Source organism: Coregonus clupeaformis, unplaced genomic scaffold (genome assembly GCF_020615455.1).
Source record: "Coregonus clupeaformis isolate EN_2021a unplaced genomic scaffold, ASM2061545v1 scaf1287, whole genome shotgun sequence".
Lineage (NCBI taxonomy): Eukaryota > Metazoa > Chordata > Actinopteri > Salmoniformes > Salmonidae > Coregonus > Coregonus clupeaformis.
In genome coordinates this window covers 84,568-106,937 of record NW_025534741.1, presented here as the reverse complement: position 1 = coordinate 106,937, position 22,370 = coordinate 84,568, and the positions used below count along the sequence as shown (strand labels likewise).

The window sequence follows — 22,370 nt, the reverse complement described above, 5'->3', positions numbered from 1 at the left end:
TTCTCTAGTCATATGATCACTATCGTACCATATACTGTTTACCCATTACCATTAACACATCAGTGATCATTCTCTTAACCATGGTGTCGAGGTCACAAATGGACGGTAATGATACATAGTCATTATCATACATAATTATAATTAAGCAGCATAATCATGCTCAAGTGGTGCTTCCATTTCGTTACCAGATACTACATACAACACCAGTGTAATCAGTGTTACCGTTCTTCTACAGAGATACTATCAGAACAATCTACAGCTAAGAATACCAGTTGGCACTCGCCCTAAACCGTTTCCCAATCCCACCTTTAAATCCTGCAGCTCTTCGCCAGTGTTATACGTATCTAGGTCACGGTTCTGACTTCTGATTCGCTCGAAACAACAGGCTATCTTTAGATGTCTGCGTGGGTCACTGGCTGGGTCTTACACTGTGCAGGAGACAGGAGTTGACCTTTAACATAGCAGAAGTGTCTGGGGCACGGGACTGCATGACACACACAAACATTCGCTGACTCAGGCAGTGGAAAGGCAGCGAGGCATGGCTTCATTGGCTTCAGCTCAGAGTCCTTCTTCACGGACTCCTCAGTCCTAACAGTGTATAGTATGAGTCCATATAAGGTCAAGCCAGTCCCATGCCCGTCACAGACTGTACTGGCATTACTCTGGTCTTAACTCACCTCCATGATGATCTGGTTCAGTCTGGATGATGAAAAGGGAAGGGAATTGACACCCTATTCCCTATGTAGTGCACTAATTTCGACGTACACTCTGTTTTGGTCAAATTGCTCTGGTCAAAAGTAGTGCACTATATAGGGAATAGGGTGCCATTTGGGGCGTAGTCTCTGTTTTGGTTCAAAGTGCCTTGTGGTTGTCAGAGATGACAGAGAGTGTATATTATAAACTTGTTGGATGAATAGGAGTATTTGTCATAGCTTGGTGCCAGAGGATGCATTAAGAGAGTGTGGCCTTGCCGGGTACAAGTCAATGAAGAAGCAGGACTTGGATTGGCGAGGAAAATGACTCAATATGATTGGTTCAAGTCCCCATGTCAAGGTACAGGAACGTGTTCAACTGAGGGAGGGGAAAAATAAGTGATGGATGGATGGATGAGCAGACAGCAGGAGAGCATGACAAAAAACAGATGAATAGATGGAGGAGGAATTGGTCAATAGGTGCATTCCCATCGGAATGATAGAACGATAGATACGATGGAAAGATAGAAAGATGGAACAAATTATGACAGGACACAAATATCTATTTTATATCCCCCAGAGAGGTGGAAGGTGACCTGAATGTTCCCGCTCTCTGTGTGGCATGTGTGCTGTTGGACTGGCCACATATGATGCATCATGGGTACCAGGAAACCCATCTAAAAACCCAGTGTGGTTTGGCTGACATTTTGCTGCCCTGGTAGGTAATGTTACACATTAGCAGATTGCAATGTTCGACCCGAAGATTTGCCACGTGAGGGACTTTGCTGCTGCGTGACTGCCATGGCAACGATAAACCGGATTACAATATTCTGGATTGTGATTCATTTTATTGTGAATATTCAGTTTAGGATTAGAGTTGGTCAATGTTCACTGTTTAGCCTCAGGCTGATGTCAGTCTTTCCTCTCTTTTTCAGGCGGAAATTCTTTGATATTATTTATCTGGTTACGGATGATATGTCTTACCTTGGAGAAATGAAGGGAAATATGCAAAGAGGTCACTATCATAGACACCCATAGAGACATGTTAGAGATAGCGGTCTGAGATTAGGGTCAGTCTGTTTTGTAGTGTGGTAGAAAATGACAGTGGATCAACTGAGTAACTCTATCGTCATATAAAACCCAGGAACAAGCCTGTGTCTGGGCAGTCTTGGCAGAGTGAAGGGCTGACGTCTCCATCTGATCCCACTTCACCTCTCCCCACACGCACACACTCACATGCACACACACACACACACACACACACACTCCTCTGAACTTCACCTCACCAGACTTACAACAGCTGTGAGTGCTCTCAGAGCTCATGAACACACACACACACACACCTCTGAACTTCACCTCACCAGACATGCAACAGCTGTCAGTGCTCTCAGAACTCCTGGTGCCCTCCTGTTGTGTACACACACACACACACACACACAAACTACATAGACACATGTCTGACTTCCTCAAGACCAGTAGGTATGTCCCTTTATCCACCTCTGACCTCTGACCCCAATATGAATCCTGACTGAGTACTGGCATCATCATGTTTTCACTGCCTTTTAATGCTAAGGTATTACCAGCATCGTGGTCATAGATTATACATTTAGAGCAGGTGTGTGCGTCATTCTCTTTCAAATATCAATGTGCGTCCAGCCCAACAACAGCCGTTGACCTGAAGTTAGGATTGTATGGTGTTAGTAGGCTTGTTTTCAATTTGACACACTTGACCTTAGTCGAAAGGCCACGACTCTCAGAACCCAAAACCAAAGCTTGTTTGTGTGCTTGTTTTGTAAGTCATGAGAGAATAATTATTATGGACATATTATAAACTAGGTAATGTGAGCTAAAGTATTATTACAAAACATGATCATGCCAATGCAATTCTTGGTATGTGGGTTATTAATCATTTGCTATCTTTCTCATCAACAAATTGGAGCATTGGTTCGAAGTACAGTACTCTCAAAATTCCTTAGAATCTTTACATTTTTGATAATTTTGTTTCTACATGTTTGTGGTTTTCTTCTAGGTGTACAGCTGTTCAACCAAAGCACAACACAGTCGCTCCCCTCTCTAATAATGTCTAGAATAGAATACATTTACATCACTTAGCAGACGCTCTTATCCAGAACGATTATCAGGAGCAATTAGGGTTAAGTGCCTTGCTCAAGGGCACATTGACAGATCTTTCACCTAGTTGGCTCTGGGATTTAAACCAGCAACCTTTCGGTTACTGGCCCAATGCTCTTAACCGCTAAATTACCTGCCGCCCTGAATAGAACAGAACAGCTTTATTTTCTAAATGGTTCTCCCTGTATATTTCCCTCCAGAGTCCAGTGAGGATGGTTTCTGCTCAGACCTGAGGGTCTTACTCCACCAGTTGCCAGACATCCACTACAGCCTCCTGCAGTACCTCTGTCTCTTCCTCACCCAGGTGGACCAGCGCCACAAGGAGAACCGCATGACCGCTCTCAATCTGGCAACTGTCTTCGGCCCCAATGTCTTCCAGTAAGTTTTATTACATGTTCATGGGATTTTGGGATGGGTGTTAGTTTAAGACAGATGGGTTGCCAGGTTGGTCTAAATGGCAGATGACTGTCATTATGTTTAAGCCCTTGTTAAAGCCAGTTTATGGCATATATGTTATGAGTCATGCATGATGTTGTGGCGGAAAATGGTGCTATATCCCTTTAAAAAGATACACAGAAACTGTTCAAAATCAAATCAAATGTTATTTATCACGTTCACAGTTTACAGCAGGTATAAAAGGTGCAGTGAAATGCTTCTGTGCTAGCTCCCTCAACATTGCAGTACTATAATCAATAATAATCAATAATAATCAATAATAATCAATAATAAAAAAGTAATAGAATAGTAGTTTTTGTATTTTATTAGGATCCCCATTAGTTCCTGCCAAGGCAACAGCGACTCTTCCTGGGGTCCACATAGTAATATCCTGGTATGTACACAATAGGATACACAGAATAGATAATGAATGTGCTATGTCAAGTATTTACCATATAAAGTAGATAGTGTGCTGGTTGCGCAGTTAATAGTTTGATTTATGATTGATTCATGTTAAACTGTTCCATATAATAATTGTTCTATAAGACAAAACACGCCTGTATAAAATAAGAAAATATAACAGAATGGGTCCTGAAAACACCAGCAACCTCCAATGAGTTGTCCTGACTTAGTCCCTCACGTCTCCACTCCAACAACATCCACGTTTAATCCCTTGCTATTTACCCTCTGCTGTTTAAAGGGTAGAATGTTCCTTAACAAGCGTATTAAAGCCAGCTTGGATGTGGATTTATCCTTGGAGTATATCATTTATCACGCCTGAGAGGACACCTGTGTGTGTGTCATTAGTCTCTAGTGGCCTGCCTGCCTGTCTATGACAGTCTTTGAATAGCACACACACACACACACACACACACACACACACACACACGCTACCTCTATGCACTGGGACTTCTTGGCTGACTTGCCTAAATCCTTGGAATCAGGTTGATTGATTGATGTTTGTGTTTCCGTCAACATTGTCCTGCTCTAAACCTGTATTGACATGTGTTGCCATGAGAACGAGTAGGCAGGAGAAAGGGAGAGAGCTGTTGCACTCCTCCTTTCTCACCCTCTGTCCCTCCTTCATCTCTCCATCTCTCTATCTCCCTCCTCCACCTTCTCTGTCTATCTCTCTCTCTCTCACACACACACACACACACACACACACACACACACACACACACACACTCCTTTACTATTCACATTCTCTTCCACTTCTACCGGCATCCCTTTGAGTGGTACTGTCACTATTTGAGAAATGTGATCATGATCGAGGGTACTATGTAACTTCACAGTCAACCATGTCCTCTCCCTGGCCAATGCCCTCATTGCTCATAAATGGTGTATGTCTGTGTTCTCAGTGTCCAAGTGTCTACTATCCACAGAGTACCATATGCCTCGCACCGTGATCGAGGGCATTATGTTCATGGGTGGAAAGAGTATTGAAATATCCTACTTAAGTAGAAGTACTGTTACTTTAATGACGTTTTACTCAAGTAGGAGTGCTCCCTGTTTCACTCACTCACTCACTCCCTCACAAACTCCCTCTTTCACTCACTCACCAGATGTAGAAAGAGTACTGAAATATCCTACTCAAGTAGCAGTAATGTTACTTTAATGACATTTTACTCAAGTAGAAGTAAAAAAACTGACTTTGAAAAATACTCCAAAAAGTACAAGTACTCGGAAAAGCTACAGTTACAGTAGCGAGATTAGTGGCAATTAGTTACTTTACACCTATAACTATGTTCCAACTTCCCAGCCATCCTACCTACTGGCCACCCCATTCCCCCCTGCCCGCCTGATTGGCAGCCATATCTAATAATAACACCAGATGTCCATGCCAGGGAATCCGTCCCTGATGGCACATCAAGTCTCACTATCACTGGAGGGTCTGTACAGGACATAGAATTGGGAAGAGGGCACGCACCCTATCTTTGCCATTATCACTTCATCAATGGTGCTGTCCGCTAAAACAGGTTTTGAGGCAACTGTGCCCTCTATCGAACTCTATAGTACAGTAAGAGGACAAGGAGTGACCAGAGGAGGCTGGTGGGAGGAGCTATAGGATGACAGGCTCATTGTAATGGCTGGAATGGAATAAATGGAATGGAGGTTTCCATATGTTTGATGTGTTTGATTCCATTCCATTGATTCCATTCCAGGCATTCCAATGAGCCTGTCCTCCTATAGCTCCTCCCACCAGCCTCCTCTGGAAGTGACATACCTTTGCCCTGGCCTCATACTGTACACCATGTTCTCAGTGTGTTCCCTCCGTCAGCCAATCAGAGAGGGGTATAATTAGGCCCAGAGCCCACGCCATGCCGGCATGTCAAACAGCTGTTCAGGAAAAACTCCGTAACATGATCTGGTATCAAGGGCTACTGGATTGTCCTGACTTGGCCTGACATGGTACTGGAATGTGCCCTACTCCAGAGGAGTCTGGTGGGAGGAGCTATAGCAGGACGGGCTCATTGTAATGGCTGGAATGGAATTCATGGAAAGGAGTCAAACGTGGTTTCCATATGTTTGATGTGAAACCATTCCACCTATTCCGCTCCAGCCACTACCACAAGCCCTTCCTCCCCAATTAATGTGCCACCAACCTCCTGTGCCCTACTCATGGAGATTCACTATAATATGACTCTCTTCTATTTAATCCTGTGGCATCGTGTTTGCCGCCATAAGACCCCCATAAGGGCTGTAGAAAAGCACTTTGTCCATGGACTGTTGAGTTATTGTGCTATGATGTGAGAGCTGTTGGTGGAATGTGGTGCTTGTGTTTCCCTTGAACCACGTTGTCCTTGTTGACCTTGTTTTGTGTCAAACGGCACCTGCAGAAATTATGTATTGTAGCTTTTGTTGCTCTTTGTCATGGCAGAGAAGGTGTTGTATTGCAGCGAATAGGGGGTGGAGCTTGAGTGATATGTACCCTGTGACCCTATGTCTGTCAGTCAAACACCTAGCTAAACTAAAGATGGTGGATAAATGAAGATGATTTACTCAGGCTGTTTACCATTGGAAACTAATGGTCAGTTCTGGTCTACTTAACTGGGCGTCTCTCCCATAGACACCAATGCAATAACAGCTGGGTCTGGTCTACTTACAGTAGTTCATTGACTTTGATTGAACCAGGAAAAAAACAGCGAGTGGGGTGTCTCACTTCCTCTTCCGTCTCTGGCTAAACTACTATGCCAAGAGTTCCAAAGCTTTTGTCAATGTTGCTACAATATTGCACTTATGATATTGTACATTGTTATAATTATAAGCCATCTCTAATCTTCTCTGTCTGTCTCTGTCACCAGTGTGTCCTCTGGGTTGGATGGGATCCAGGAGCAGAACATCTGTAATAAGATCATGGCCAAGCTGATCCAGAACTACAGCAGCATATTCAACAACAACCACCAAGATGACGACCATATAGACGATCACTGTGTCTTCAGTAGAGATGGAGACAGAGGAGACCATATAGAAGATCACTATGTCTTCAATAGAGATGGAGACAGAGGAGAATACATAGAGGAATCTCTACCTTCTAACATCATCATTGTTAAAGTGAGTTACTGGTATTATACATGTCTTTTATACAAGTCTTCATTTTGATTTGGGCTACGTCTTCCCTATCTATCCCTATGTGGGCTCTTGTCAAAAGTAGTACACTATGTAGGGCAGTGGTTCCCAACCTCTTTCAGTTATTGTACCACCAACTGAATTTTGCTCTGCGGGGAGTACCTTGTTCATTTTACCAGTTACCCTATGGGCTCATGAGTCTTCTCAAGTACACCCTGTGGATAGGCCAAGACGCCAGTCTAGTACCCCCTGTGGATAGGCCAAGCACCCCAGTCCTAGTACCCCCTGTGGATGGCCAAGCACCCCAGGGTCCTAGTCCCCCTGTGGATAGGCCAACCCAGAGGTCCTAGTACCCCCTGTGGATAGGCCAAGCACCGCCAGAGGTCCTAGTACCCCTGGTTGGGAACCACTGATGTAGGTCATAGGGTGCCATTTTGGAACCAATTTTTGGGGTACATTTTCTTTGCCTGCGAGTGATGTTATACCCGTCTTTGAATTGATTTGGAGAGATGCCATCTCAGCCCCGACTCTTCCAGGGGAACATCTTTGTTTTGATGTTCTGTTCTTGCTATCGATCCATATTTAATGAGTCTAGTCTAGACTACCCTTTGATGTGTCTCAAGCACTTGAGGAGAAGAGAAAGCTGAGGAGAAGAAGACCATAGATAATGGGAAGATAAGTCACGCTGTAAAATATATTTATTTACCTACTTTAAGAATCCATTCTTTTTGGGCATTTTCACAAAACTTTAAGGATTTCATAATTTCCCAGTTGTCATTCCTGACTGGGGCCTGGACCCTTAGTGTCAGAAAGGGCCAATATTGGTCAGTGTAGAAAATGCCCCTGGTGAGTTTGACCTGTTACAGTATACCCCTAATGCTGTTTTTAACCACATCACTATGGACTGACCAAGGGTCTGGTTACTCCAATAACACTGTTACCCCAGACGTACTGTACATGAGTATTCATAAATGCTTTATGTTAAGAGTATGTGTCAAACATACCTTCATTCCATAAAGTAGCACTTTATCATGAGTTCCATTTTGAGTTTCTCAATCACTTTCTGCATCAAGGACAAAGTGGTCAGTCAGCCCTCATAGGAAGTGCTGAGTGTATTTATCATTGCATGTTGTGTGTGTGGTGGCCTCACATGAAAAGATCTCTAGTTCTCTCCAGTGCAGTAAATCCCTGTAGCAGTCAGGGGCCTCAGGGGGCCTCAGGGGGCCTTAGGGACCTCACAACACCCGAGACCCCGGTTGGCTGCTGACCTGTAGGATATCCCTCCGCTTGACCAGCTGCTATTGGGATCTCCTTACACACACGCAGGGCTATACCTCCTGAGGCTGCTTTTTGACCATTGACCTCCCACTTGCCCCTCATTGCTTTTCTCTGCACGTAGCCATCGGTACAGGTGCTTCTGTCCTCTTACTGTAAAAGGGAGGGGGGCGTGAGTTGACAATAGGGTTGTTTGAGTGGAGGTGTTGGGGTTAGAGGTTAGGGCAGCACAGCACATTTGACCTGTCTCATCTGTTCTGGACACTGTTGTTAGGGAGGTAGAACACACTGTTGTTAGGGAGGTAGAACACGCTGTTGTTAGGGAGGTCGAACACACACTGCTATGAGACTTGTTAATCACTCTGGGAACTTGTTAATCACTCTGGGAAGTCAGAAGACATTTTTACATTGTCAAATGATTTTCACTCTCCAATTCCTACCCTTGGCCACAACAGAAGTGTTTATCTAAAGTCTGTTCTGGAATGTATAGCTGGCATGATATTTCACACCATTAGATGAGGAAATGGCGTACCTTCAATTACAAAGGAATAAAAGCCAACAGTAACTCATGCTGCTTCACTGGACCTGCCACTGGTCAATAGGATGATTGTGTGTGAAGAAAATATTTTTGTCTTTTTCTCAGGAGGTCAAGGAGACCGCAGTGAATAGGACAGATACTGAGTCACCGAAAACACCCAGAACCACATCAAGAACACCAAGCACTCCCACACACACTCAAAAGACACCGATTCCAGTTCCCAGAAAGAAAGAGGTGTGTGAGTGTATGTGAGTGTGTATGAGTGTGTGTGAGTATATGTGAGTGTGTGTGTGAGTGCGTTTTTTGTGTGCCCCTGCCATGGAAAACAATGCTTAGGTGTCTCTATGGGGGGTACGTGCTGCCTGCCTAGTGCACACTTGTTTTAGTTTGCGTGTGTGGACCTGCCATGGAACACAGTGTTTAGGTCACAGGAGGTTGGTGGCACCTTCATTGGGGAGGAAGGGCTCGCAGAATGGCGTGGAATGGCATCAAATACATTAAACACATGGTTTGATGCCATTCCATTGGTTCCGTTCCAGACATTTCTATGAGCCGTTCTCCCCTCAGTAGCCTCCACTGGTTTAGGTTTGTGTTAGTGCCCTATGCACACATGTAGGATTCTCAGTGTTAACCTGCATGAACTACGTCTCTTAGAACTCCCCAACAGTGTACCTTTAACTAAGAATTCCCTAACAGAGTACTTTTAACTAAGAATTTCCCAACAGAGTAGAATTCCCCTTACAGAGTACTTTTAACACCAACCATGTGGTCACATGAAGTAGTCAATTAGACATGGTTTTGAAAAGTAAAAAGGAACATCTTTCGTCACACCTATGCATGTACGTGCAAGTCCCTGCATCATATATTCATAGGGATAGTTTCAGCTGTGATACAGTGTCTTAGGAAAGCATTCAGACCCCTTGACATTTTCCACATTTTGTTAAGTTACAGCCTTATTCTAAAATTGATTAAATTGTTTTTTCCCTCATCAGTCTAAACACAATATGCCATAATGAAAAAGCAAAAACAGATGTTTTGTATTTTTGCTAATTTATAATAATAAAATAAAACTGAAATATCACATTTACATAAGTATTCAGGCCCTTTACTCAATACTTTGTTGAAGCACCTTTGGCAGCGATTACAGCATCGAGTCGTCTTGGGTATGACACTACAAGCTTGGCACACCGGTATTTGGGGAGTTTCTCCCATTCTTCTCTGCAGATCCTCTCAAGCTCTGTCAGGTTGGATGGGGAGTGTTCCTGCCCAGCTATTTTCAGGTCTCTCCATAGATGTTAGATCGGGTTCAAGTCCGGCTCTTCTTGTGGCTTTAGATCGGGTTCAAGTCCGGGCTCTGGCTGGGCCACTCAAGGACATTCAGAGACTTGTCCCGAAGCCACTCCTGCGTTGTCTTGGCTGTGTGCTTAGGGTCGTTGTCCTTTTAGAAGGTGAACCTTTGCCCCAGTCTGAGGTCCTAAGCGCTCTGGAGCAGGTTTTCATCAAGGATCTCTCTGTACTTTGCTCCGTTCATCTTTTCCTCGATCCTGACTAGTCTCCCAGTCCCTGCCGCTGAAAAACATCCCCACAGCATAATGCTGCCACCATCATGCTTCACCGTAGGGTTGGTGCCAGGTTTCCTCCAGACGTGACGCTTGGCAATCAGGCCAAAGAGTTCAATCTTGGTTTCATCAGACCAGAGAGTCTTTAGGTGCCTTTTGGCAAACTCAAGCGGGCTGTCATGTGCCTTTTACTGAGGAGTGGCTTCCGTCTGGCCACTCTACCATAAAGGCCTGATTGGTGGAGTGCTGCAGAGATGGTTGTCCTTCTGGAAGGTTCTCCCATCTCTACAGAGGAACTCTAGAGCTCTGTCACAGTGACCATCGGGTTCTTGGTCACCTTCCTGACCAAGGCCCTTCTCCCCCGATTGCTCAGTTTGGCCGGGCGGCCAGCTCTAGGAAGAGTCTTGGTGGTTCCAAACTTGGAGACCACTGTGATCTTGGGGACCTTCAATGTTGCAGACATTTTTTGGTACCCTTCCCCAGATCTGTGCCTCAACACAATCCTATCTCGGAGCTCTATGGACAATTCCTTCGACCTCATGGCTTGGTTTTTGCTCTGACATGCACTGTCAACTGCGGGACCTTATATAGACAGGTGTGTGCCTTTCCAAATCATGTTCAATCAATTACATTTACCACAGGTGGACTCCAATCAAGTTGTAGAAACATCTCAAGGATGATCACTGGAAAAAAGATGCACCTGAGCTCAATTTCAAGTCTCATAGCAAAGGGTTTGAATACTAATAATATATTTAAATAAGGTATTTCTGTTTTAAACATTTTATAAATTAGCAAACATTTCTAAAAACCTGTTTTCGCTTTGTCATTATGGGGTATTGTGTGTAGATTTTTAAAAATCAATTTTAGAATAAGGCTGTAACATAACAAAATGTGGAAAAAGTCAAGGGGTCTGAATACTTTCCGAAGGCACTGAACATGCTATTCTAGGTCAACACGTGAGGATACTACAGATATGTTATTCAATGTACTATATGTTGACACGACTGATAAACAGCTATGAGTGATCATTGTGTATTGCAGCGATCATCCTGTATTCACACGTATTGGGGTAATCCTAACCCATAGTTATATTGTTAGGAGCCGATATGCCCGTCAGTCACAAATGCACTGTGATATGCCTTGGTGGATTGACGATCGTTAGCTATTGACAGAAAAATACATGATGTTATATGAATTATATGATATGTACATTGTCATTCCTCCTTTATGTTTTCAGGCTGCATCCAACAGTCCAGCAGAGAACACTGAGCCATCAAAAGAACTATCCAATGAAAACCCAATCATAACCCCAAGGAAACAGAAGGTACAGTGAATAAATTAAAATATTGACTTGTTCTCTCTGAACAACATGAACAATGTTTATTTGATTGCCTTAAGATTGCCCTATCCTGAAATAGACATCTAATCCTGATAATTGCACCGTAACCATGGCAATACAGACATGTGTTATCGGTTATTTCTCAAATATGGTGGGTTAGCTCTGGTTCAGAGTAGGAGTGCTGATCTAGGATCAGGTCCCCATCTGTCCATATAGTCATATTCATTATGATCTAAAAGGTGAAACTGATCCTAGACCAGCACTCCTACTCTAAGAGGCTTTGTGGATACGGGCCTGATGCCACAAACTACCTAATGTTGTCAATGTTGTTGTGGCTGTATTTGTATCTCCCCTAAACACACACACATACACGCCTGTACACATGCACAATAACAAACACAAACATAAACACGCAGTGTCCAGAGGCATATACTACAAAGCAAGATCAATGAGTTAGCCAGCTAACTTTGATAAACAACCAGAAATAACAATTGATTTTCTGGTGCATTAGAAAGTTCTACTTAGATATGCGTTTTTGGTTGTTGAGCCAATTAGACCATGCCCATTTGAAGTCTATCTTAAAAAAATAAAGAAATACGTTATTTCAGAATATTTAGGCAAGTTAGCTGGCTAACTCATTGATCCTTCTTTGTAGTATACCCCTCAGTGGCCACTCGTGGGCAAGGACGGCTCTAGCCTTTTAGGGGCCCTAAGCGAGATTTGGTTGCCCCCCTAAGTGGGCAAAACATTTTAGTGGGCCCCATCTTGACAGCGGAAATAATACATTTTACGTTTTAAAGTAGACTTTTGGCAATTCTACACATTTTGCCATGGGACGTAGAGGAAATGTTGCAGTTTTAAAGCAAGTTTTCTGCAGTACTCATCATTTCTGGGCAAAGAGTCATTTTTGAAGTTTCTTAACACATTTCATACAATTCTACTCATTTTGCCATGACTTATGCCATGTTAATGATATGAGTGAGAGTGACTAACAAAATCAATGGGGGCCCGCTGGAGGTGAGGGCCCCTAGGCGGGTGCCCTGTGTGCCCGGGCGGTATTCGGCCATGATTACTACAAGTGTAGATAACTGGCTAGACTAACTTACCAATCTAAATTTTTTTAGCTGACATGGCTAATTGAATGACTGCTGATGCACAACCAAATGTCAAACTTGCACCTTGTGTTTTCTAACTCTCAACAGTAAGTTGAGAACCCAACTGATTTTTGTGAAGGTCGGACTGCTTATGCCTGGAGCCGGTCCTGGTCGTGGGCTTCTGATAGTGATAGCTCTGATCAAGCCACTCGCTCACATGACTTGATTTGATAAGGTAAACCAGTGGGAGGAAGCCAGCTGAGCCACAACACAACAACAATCAAGCTAATTCACAATGACACACAGGGAGCTACGCTGGCTATATGCCCTTCCTGTGGAATTATGATGCAGACAGCCGAATAGCCTTCACCAACCGACTTCCGTTCTTAAGTATTTCATTTGAATTAATAAAATTGCAGCCCTTGACTAAGAATGGAATTAAATTCTAATTCTATTGTTGTGACTCATAGACCTACATACACTAGCTGAATGTATTGTTTGTCTAAGGCTATAAAAGAGTTTAGCAGTTAGCCCATAGGATATTATTTAATATCCGGACAGAAGCCAGAGAAGAGATTGAGAAATGCTGATTGAGCTAACAATGGGATTAGTGAAGCATAGTGTGATGAAAAAATAAGACAAGTTATTGCTGATGAGGGACGTTTTTGTTTTCCCTGCAGAGTCCCCAGGACGCATGTGGCTCAGTTGGTAGAGCATGGCACTTGCAGTGACAGGATAGTGGGTTCAATTCCCACGGGGGGACCAGTGTGAAAAAAGTATGAAAATGTATGCACTCACTACTGTAAGTCGCTCTGGATAAGAGCATCTGCTAAATGACTAAAATATAATATAAAATTAGTCAATAAAATCACAGAGCCTGTGCATTAGGCTCATATTTAGCATCGCTAGCATTTTCTAATCTAGCGTACTACTTTGTTGTTGCTCCTTGGTAATATTGTTGTTGAGGAGCCACACAGACAAACACGTTTGTTTTGTTTGCTTGTTCATTTGATTTTGAGCCATTTCAGTGAAGTTAGCTTTGATAGCGTTCCAGGAAATGTTAGAACGCCAGTTGACAATTGAAATACTATGGCCCTGGATAAAACAAAATATGTTAATATCAATTGTAATTCAAGTGATAACACTAAATATAAAATTTCCAGGGCATTTAGGGCTTTCTCCATCTAAATGCCACTCTTTAATCCATGTTGATGGAATTGGCCCATAAATAGGATTAGCTCAGTTTATTTCATGTTGTGAATGAAAAAAATATTAATTTGTAATGGATCAAATGAAATGAATTTAATTTCATGTTGATGGAAAATGAAAGGAACTCCCCTTTAATTTCATGTTGATGGAAAATGAAAGGAACTCCACTTTAATTTCATGTTGATGGAAAATGAAAGGAATTTACCTTTAATTTCATGTTGATGGAAAATGAAAGGAACTCCCCTTTAATTTCATGTTGATGGAAAATGAAAGGAACTCCCCTTTAATTTCATGTTGATGGGAAATGAAGGGAATTTACCTTTAATTTCATGTTGATGCAGCCACATAAACCTGACTTCCCACTACATAATAAAAACAGTTATATCCTGTGATTTACCATGGGGTTCCTTATAAATGGCTTCCTTATAAATGATCAAGGTTAGTAGAATAGTTTTATAGCCATATACGGTATACTGTAATGTTATCTGCAGCCTAATAAAATCAAAGCATTCTTATCGGGGATATTTACCCATGATGGCCTTGGATGACAGTCTTGTTTAAATATATAACCCAACAAAGATATGGCGTGTAGATAAGTTGGCTACCTGGCTTGCTAATTGGACTTTATGGTGGGAGGGGGAACTATAGTTGAAAAGCCACAAGTACTGTTCTTCTGCTGATAGTCGTTCAGATGTGTTGATTGTGCAGGAAGCACACACTCACACACACATTTGGGGCCTTAGTGTGACATTGTAGTTTGGCATGTCTATGTAAATCTGTTGCGTGCAACTGAGAGGGGCTGTGACATTGCAATCGATTAATCACATTTTGTGTTTCCATTTGGCATAAATCAGGCTCAGTTTCAATGTATTTATAGCTCTGTAGAGCCTGGCTTATCTGTCGAGGCTCTGGTCTATTGTCGGGAAATGTGAGATGAGTAATTGCCGCCATCGATCAGAGGGCCCTAAAGATGTTTATGATGTATTCTATCTGAACTTGTTCACCTGTTGTTGTATGTGCCACATTACCCAACACAGTGAACACTCCTGTAGTGAGTTCAAGTGACTTTCCCCATTTTAGCTGGGACTTTCTCAGCTAAAAAAAGTCCATGATGACATTATCATTCAACTGCTGTAGTCTACGTTCCTTGTGCTCTTATTTATATTTACATTTCAAAACTTAAGCAAACATTCTGTTGTTATGGTAACAGTGGTATTGGAATTTTAATGTCACACCTTTTCCGGTATTTAAGTGAAAGTGTTTTTGCTGCAGTAAATAATAGCTTGTGTTTTTGGATCATTGTGTTGTGGTGAGAATCTCAGCCAAGTGAGTGTTGTTCTTCACAAGGCCTACAACACATTAACAGGTATGTCTCTCATTCCAAAAAAGAGGTCAGACAACTGATCTGTCAACACCTCTGCCTCTACAACTAAAGGTAGTGTTGGTGATTTGGAAGCCGTGTTTTCACAGGTGGTTGTGAATGGTTGTGAATGACTCAAGAACGGTTGTTGGTATTTCCTTTGGTAGTCTTTTTTGGATTTTTGATCCAACTTGTAATTGTTAAGGCATTATTTTCAAATGAGGTCACCTCCTCTTTGGTCAATTGGACAATAAGAAACTGTTTAGTCTAAAAACTATTTCCTTCATGTTGTCTGTCATTAACACATTGTCGTACTGCCAGTTCGTCCTTCTTGGTGACAGAATGGTGTTTAGTTACCCATAGTTCTCCTGTTCGGCCACTTCCTGTCATCACCAGTGTTGGAGTCGTTACAAAAGAAATAAGTAATATATTCGCTATTACTCGTTACTTCTTTCAACAATAACAAATTACTTATTACTCCCTGGAAAAAGTCATTAGTTACACTACTCGTTATATTGCTTTTGCGTTACACCCCAAAACGTTGCGCGTCCTCACGCAATGTAAACCATGTCAATGTTACGTTGGCCTATACACCTACACAAGTCTACACAAAAATCATGCCTTGTTGTTTTGGATGAGGTAGACCTGCAGTCATCTTCAGCAGCAGTGGTCAGGTCTCAGGGGGTCTTTCGCTACGAGTTTTGTGTTGGCGTGTTGCCTTTGCAGGTGCTTTAAGAGATTGGAAGTCGTGTTTCTAGCAGTGGAGAGGTCATCACCCCCCCCAACCTCTGGTGTCCTGGATGCACCGCCCCCCACATTAAGCCAAATACATCACTTAACTCCCGACATCTGTCGTTGAAGCGCAAAATCTAGTCCCTTAGGCTTAGAAGCTTTTCAAACTGTTCTGTAACGGAAAAACATGAACTACTAGACCTTTTCCATGGTTCTCCTAGTAGCAGAGAAAACCAACGATTCCAGCCCTGACTGGATATTCCATTGATAAACGTGGCTCACTGAAAAAGTACTTCCGTTCCTCATCATTAAATGGTTTAGCATTGGCTTTTGTCCAGAGCCAAACCCTGTCGTGATTGGTTAGTGTGCCTTTGATCAATAGTTGAGCTGTAGGCTTCAGACCCATTAGGCTACGAAACAGTGGACTGCTAACATTTGATAAACTTCACGTTTCTCATTCACACTTTTCTCTTACCCCCAAATACACACCTCTCAGTTATATGCGTTAGATGTAGCTAGTGTACCCCTGTAGAACTGAAACTCAGTATAGCCTACTAGTGAACACACCGTCGATATGAAGAAAGGTCGGTGTGACATAGCAGTGGTACGGATGAGGTTCTTTAGGTACACCGTAGACACGACAGGCTACCGCCAGCTATATCCCCCTAGGAGTCAGCACGGTAAGAGCAAGAGGAGTTGAACCCTTTTCATTTCCACAGGGTTGTATTCACTAGGCATGAAACGGACGCAAACAGGCCGAAATGGGAACGTACTCTCTGAACTTTTCCAATAAGCTCGCGTTTTGCATTGAACGCCATTTTGAAATGTTTCTCTACGGAGTGCCCAAATGAATACGACACAGTTTAAGGCTAACCTTAACCTTCCCCCCTTCATTTGTTGTTCTTTTATAAGCCAACCTCCATGTCTCTACTGCCCATAGCCTATCCTCCAATGGATGTTTTATACTGTAGTAGCCTGACTAAAGGTCAACACGGCTGATCTGATTGCCTCTGTGACAGTGTGCTGAGGAAGGGATCATTTCTATCTCTGGCTCTACACACAGGGCTCTAGTGTTACAGGGCGTCCACCCGCCTCACCAGTCCTTCATTCTCCTTCTCGCTTTCCACAGGTGAGGAAAGTAAAGCGCGAGACAGCGACGGTGCTCCGAGCCGTGCCCCTTCCCAGTCTCTCTCCTGGGCTGCCCCATGTGAGGCCCCTGCCCCTGGTCCTACCTGTTCCCCTGGCCCCGGAGGCGAGGAGCCCCAGCCCTGAGAGGATGGAGCAGACCCCACCGGGGGCCCCACAGGACGTCAGCGAGGTCAAGACCATGGAAACCCTGAACAGGTCAGTGTGTAGTGTAATAACAGACTGTTATTTTGGGGCTGTTTGGGGGAGAGTTACAAATAGGTAGTCTTTAACAGGTTAGTAGTTCATGATGTTTGTATTCATTCAGGAGCACAATAGGATGTCTGAGATTCCACTAATGTGAAACCTTATTAAGAGAGTGGGATGAGGCACATTGTCAATGGAAGAGGTTATATTAGGTAGTTGATTATTTTTATTAAATGCATAATAAAATGCTACGAATGCAGAAAAAGTGCAGATAAATGTGTATGTAAAACTTTAAGCAACTAAACGCTTTAAAAAATATATATATAAAAAAATCTAATTACTTTCCCATCTGTGTTCCAGTGCATATGGTATTTTTGGTAGCACCTCTTTCCTGAATAATTAAAGCTTGCCTCATAGCGAAGAAGAAATACATCTTGCAGGTCCTGGTTGTCAGCCAAGACTTCTGAAGTATAGCACTGCTTTTATGATTCAATCTATCTGCAATGATCTTAAAAACAAACTTTTATGATTATCATTTGTGGGGGTCATAGGTTATATGATAACCAAGCACAATCATTCTAGTAAACATTGAGTTATATGTTATTACAATACATAAATACACTATTACATCAAATGTTGGAGTGGCGCAGCGGTCTAAGGCACTGCATCGCAGTGCTAGAGGCGTCACTACAGACCAGGGTTCGATCCCGGGCTGTATCACAACCGACCGTGATCGGGAGTCCCATAGGGCGGCGCACAATTGGCCCAGCGTCATCCGGGTTAGGGGAGGGTTTGGCCGGGGGGGCTTTACTTGGCTCATCGCGCTCTAGCGACTCCTTGTGGCGGGCCGGGCGCCTGCAGGCTGACCTTGTCGTCAGTTGAACAGTGTTTCCTCCGACACATTGGCTTCCGGGTTAAGTGGGCGGGTGTTAAGAAGCGCGGTTAGGCGGGTCATGTTTCGAAGGATGCATGACTCGACCTTCGCCTCCCGAGCCCGTTGGGGATTTGCAGCGATGAGATTATTATTATTATTATCAATATGTAATAGTACAGTATGAGATGAGATGAGTTAAGAGATACATACTAGTAACCCTGTGTTATAATACAGTATGAGAGACTAGTTGTAAATATCATATGACCACTGTTTGCATTGGTGAGACATTCCCATCATTGTAGGGTGATTGTGCGGAACTCAGAACAGCCAGATGCCATTTGGGATCTAAAAAGCCGGGAGCCGGCCCTGGTCGCGAAGGCCCCTGTGGCATCCATATGGCATCTAAACATATTTATTATAAGTTAGCTGAAACTGGACCCTGTGCGGATCAAGTGTCCCCAGTCTGGGAATAGCATGTCTGCAAAATAACGTGTACAACTGTGTTGGTTGGTTGTTGAGGCCTCCTTAGGGTTGATGTCAGCATTAGCCTAGCGCTAGCTAGCACACCCGGTGTTCAGTTGCTGGTAAACAAGATAGCGTTGTCCTCAGTGCATGGCATGCAGTCACTATGATGTAAGATTTCAGATGGAGCTTTTGTCCATGGAGGGCTTAGTCAATCAATCAATCAATCAAACAATAAGCTTTCTGCAGGTAGTTGTTCATGGAAACTACAAAATATTAGTCTGGTCATATTGGGCATGCATAAAATCAAGTTTGTTTTACTAGGAATTGCTAATAATGGGGATCCTAATAAAATACCAAATACCAAATTACATGTTTATTCACAATTAATAAATGTCTCAGTGGAAACTAGTAACTGCTGAATACAGGCCTCGTGTTGTGTGGTGTTACTTGGAAGAGGACCTCTGATACAGGGCTTGTAAGCAAAATAAATGTTCTCACTAGATATTCAAGACTAAGTATCAACGAGGAAAATGTAAGCAGAGCTTGTCTCGCAGGAGCAAATAGAACAAGTTTGCTAAGCAAACAAAATAGTATGAACAAGCCAACGGATGGTAAACTGAACAGAGATACGAGGCTGTATTATGTTACAGCTTGTGTTGTACAGCTCTCTAGTTGGTGCATGTACTGGATACAAACACACGTGTGCATGCACACAGTTTTAATATTTTACTGCCTTTAAATAGATAAGATAACAGGGTCTAAAAACAACTTAAAATAAAGCCTGATACTGTCTTTAATAACAGGCATTATGAGTGCCTGGCCATACCCCCAATACTCCTTAAAATGTTTGACAGATAATCTATGACAAATCAACACCATTCCTGTTTAGGTTGTAAAAGGGGACTTTCTAGAGGGCTTTATATGTTTATTATTATTACTATTATTATTATTATTACTATTATTATTATTATTATTATTATTATTTCATAGTTATTATTACTTTATTGTTATTAGACAGTAATTGCCATATTATTATTGTTACTAAGTATTGTTTGTTTTTAGTTCATTTTCATTTGGACATCTCAAGAGATTTCATCCAGCAAAATGTCAAATAAATAAATATCATTACCTAATTACCCCTAGCAATAGCAACAGGTGCTTTCCCATTGAGTGGCAACAGCTTTCCTCGCCATGCACTTCACAGGGACAGTAAATCTATCAGAGGATCATTCTGACACCTTCAAAATCCCCTCATCGGGGGTATCGGGTGGCCGATTTGGGGATCAGGTGACAGGGGGACCCTCGTAGCCTGCATCACCAACCCTGTCTCTTGTTGGGATGCTAATAGGCTAGTGGCTAGGCTAATAGCTGACTGGTACAGTGTTGCTATTGCGGCTGCCACATGATGTGATGGACCTTTAGCTAATGTTCAGCAGACGGGTATAGCTAGCGACGGATTGCCAGACCTATTTGGAAACGCATACTTCACTGCCTGGGAACCCAAAGCCTACTTACTAGTTGCCTCATGTTTTCAATGGAGTATAGGATGGCAAACATGGGGCATAAACTATGTACACAAACTGGAACTGGTTGGGGGGCTTTATTATTAGTTATATTTCAACCTGATTTGTATATAAATACATGTGCAATTAAGCTGTTGAAGTAGCCTAGTTTTCATAGTCAGTCACCCGTCAATGACTGCATTGCTGTGACTGATTTTAACTTGCCCTTCTGTAGCCTCTGAGATATATGAAAGCCAATATAGAGAGGTTTGTAACTTTACACACAGCAAATATTCAATCAACTTTCCATTAGTAAGGTCTGGAGGTTTCGTGCCTCCCTCTACTCTTATGCTTACTTGTCAGCTTGCTCTTACTTTCCATAGGTATGTGTCAGACTAGAACCTGTGTCAGTACAGCATCCAGCACTAAGCAGGAACAAACTGGATCAAACTGGATTACAACTGAGAGATGGGTAGAATACTAGTGGTGTTGAACTGCATTTGGTTAAATCTTGAACTGTGAGAACTAGGCCAATGGAAGAGAATGGAAGACAATTCAAAGTGTGAATTTATGATGGGATAATTTCATTGGCCATAAGTATAGTTCAAGCCAAGGCTAAATATGTGTGTATGCAGGGTTCAAAACAGTGTCAACTGTGATGGCATCAGTAACCTAAACTGTTGTTCATTTATTTCATAAATTTTTCATACATAAATAAACAGAAAAATTGATGGTCTGGTTCAAGTGACATGTTTTCCACTAGAATCGGCTGTCACTGGTTTCCTGGGTTTCTCCCACCTTCTGGGGTCAGAGGTCAGATTTCTCTGGGGTCAAATGGTAACCCCTGGGCTGGGATATCCCCTACTGGCCCCTCCTCTACTCCTTTGTCGTCGCTCTACTTCTGTTTTCATCTTTCTATGCTAGTCTTTATCAGATATCCCCATATAAAATAACTACAATTATACATTTTCCATCATTTGATTCAGATGATTAATCTGCATTTCTCTGTGCTACGTTTTCCACATGTCAACTTAGATGACCGGCATATAAGCCGGGTTTTGAGCCATGAATAAGGGCTCCATTTTCCATGTCTGCCTCTCACCGGACTGGAAAATACCAGTTTGCCGGTGGCACTGCTATGCGAACTCCACATGTGCATGTTTAACATTGAACCTGCCTGCATTTCTACAAACTGGCCCCAGATCATCAAGTCTCATTGAGAGTAGACTACAGTGGGTTTCCTAGGATATTATATAGAGGAATTGCATCATCAGATCAACTCGTTGTAACACTAGGAGACTGTGAGTGTGAAGAAATGTTTGCCCACTGTCTGTGCACGGTTTAGACATTGATCCTGTCTATGGATGCTTCATCATTACAAAGACTCCTATCAATTCATGCTCATATCTCAAATCAGAAGCACAAGCCAGCATAGTAAAGGCATATGAACCTATTAGCTACTCCAGTCGCATATATTTACATGATACATTGGAGTCATTTAGCGGACGCATTTATCCAGAGCGACTTACAGGAGCAATTATGGTTAAGTGCCTTGCTCAAGAGCACATAGACAGATTTCTTCCCACTAGTTGGCTCTGGGATTCGAACCAGCTGCCTTTCGGTTACTGGCCGAATGCTCTTAACCGCTAGGCTACCTTCCACATCACATAGGCACTCATAGGGTCTCTTCTAGATACAGGCTACATGCACATAATGGTTGTTGTATGTAGTTGCCATGGTTCACTTACTTTTGTGACATAACCCGTTGTCTTTCTTAGAAAGAAACCCATTGAAAGCGGGTTGGGATGTGTGTGGGTGTGTGTGTGTGTTGGGTGAGGAACGTAACGGTGTGGTATGAGTGTCAGACACTCTGGGGAGGTTATTGTTGGCCAACCATCAGTCGGATCCAACACGTCTGCTTGGATTTAAGGTGGGAAAACCCTAGTAGCTGGCCCAGACCAGTCATCACCAACTCTAACCTATAGGATATGTCTAAAATGATTCCCATCTGCAGAAAGAGAGAGAGAGGATATCAATTTTGATCCAACTTGGCAAACAGGTGTCATTGACTCCTGAGCGGCCAATAGGAGAGGAGGGTCAGAGACTTGGCTTGAATGTTATTGGCTCCTGAACTGGACAATAGGTGAGGAGGGGGGTTCGGAAAATTGGCTTGAACGGATAGGAAGAGATGATACTGCAATGGCACTAGTCAAGAAGACGTTAGTTGCCATGGTTTCTGACATGTTTGACTACCAAGTCTGTCA

The 22,370-nt window shown here is 42.8% G+C and overlaps 1 protein-coding gene across 1 annotated transcript in view; it reads left to right on the top strand.

Moving 5' to 3' along the window:
* LOC123486591 (protein FAM13A-like) overlaps window positions 1–22,370 on the top strand; it is an 89,473-nt gene that overhangs the window by 23,005 nt on the left and 44,098 nt on the right. The window contains 5 exon segments of the mRNA XM_045217954.1: window positions 3,023–3,200; window positions 6,563–6,812; window positions 8,746–8,874; window positions 11,437–11,523; window positions 17,063–17,277. Of these exon segments, the coding sequence (XP_045073889.1) occupies window positions 3,023–3,200; window positions 6,563–6,812; window positions 8,746–8,874; window positions 11,437–11,523; window positions 17,063–17,277 (859 nt within the window).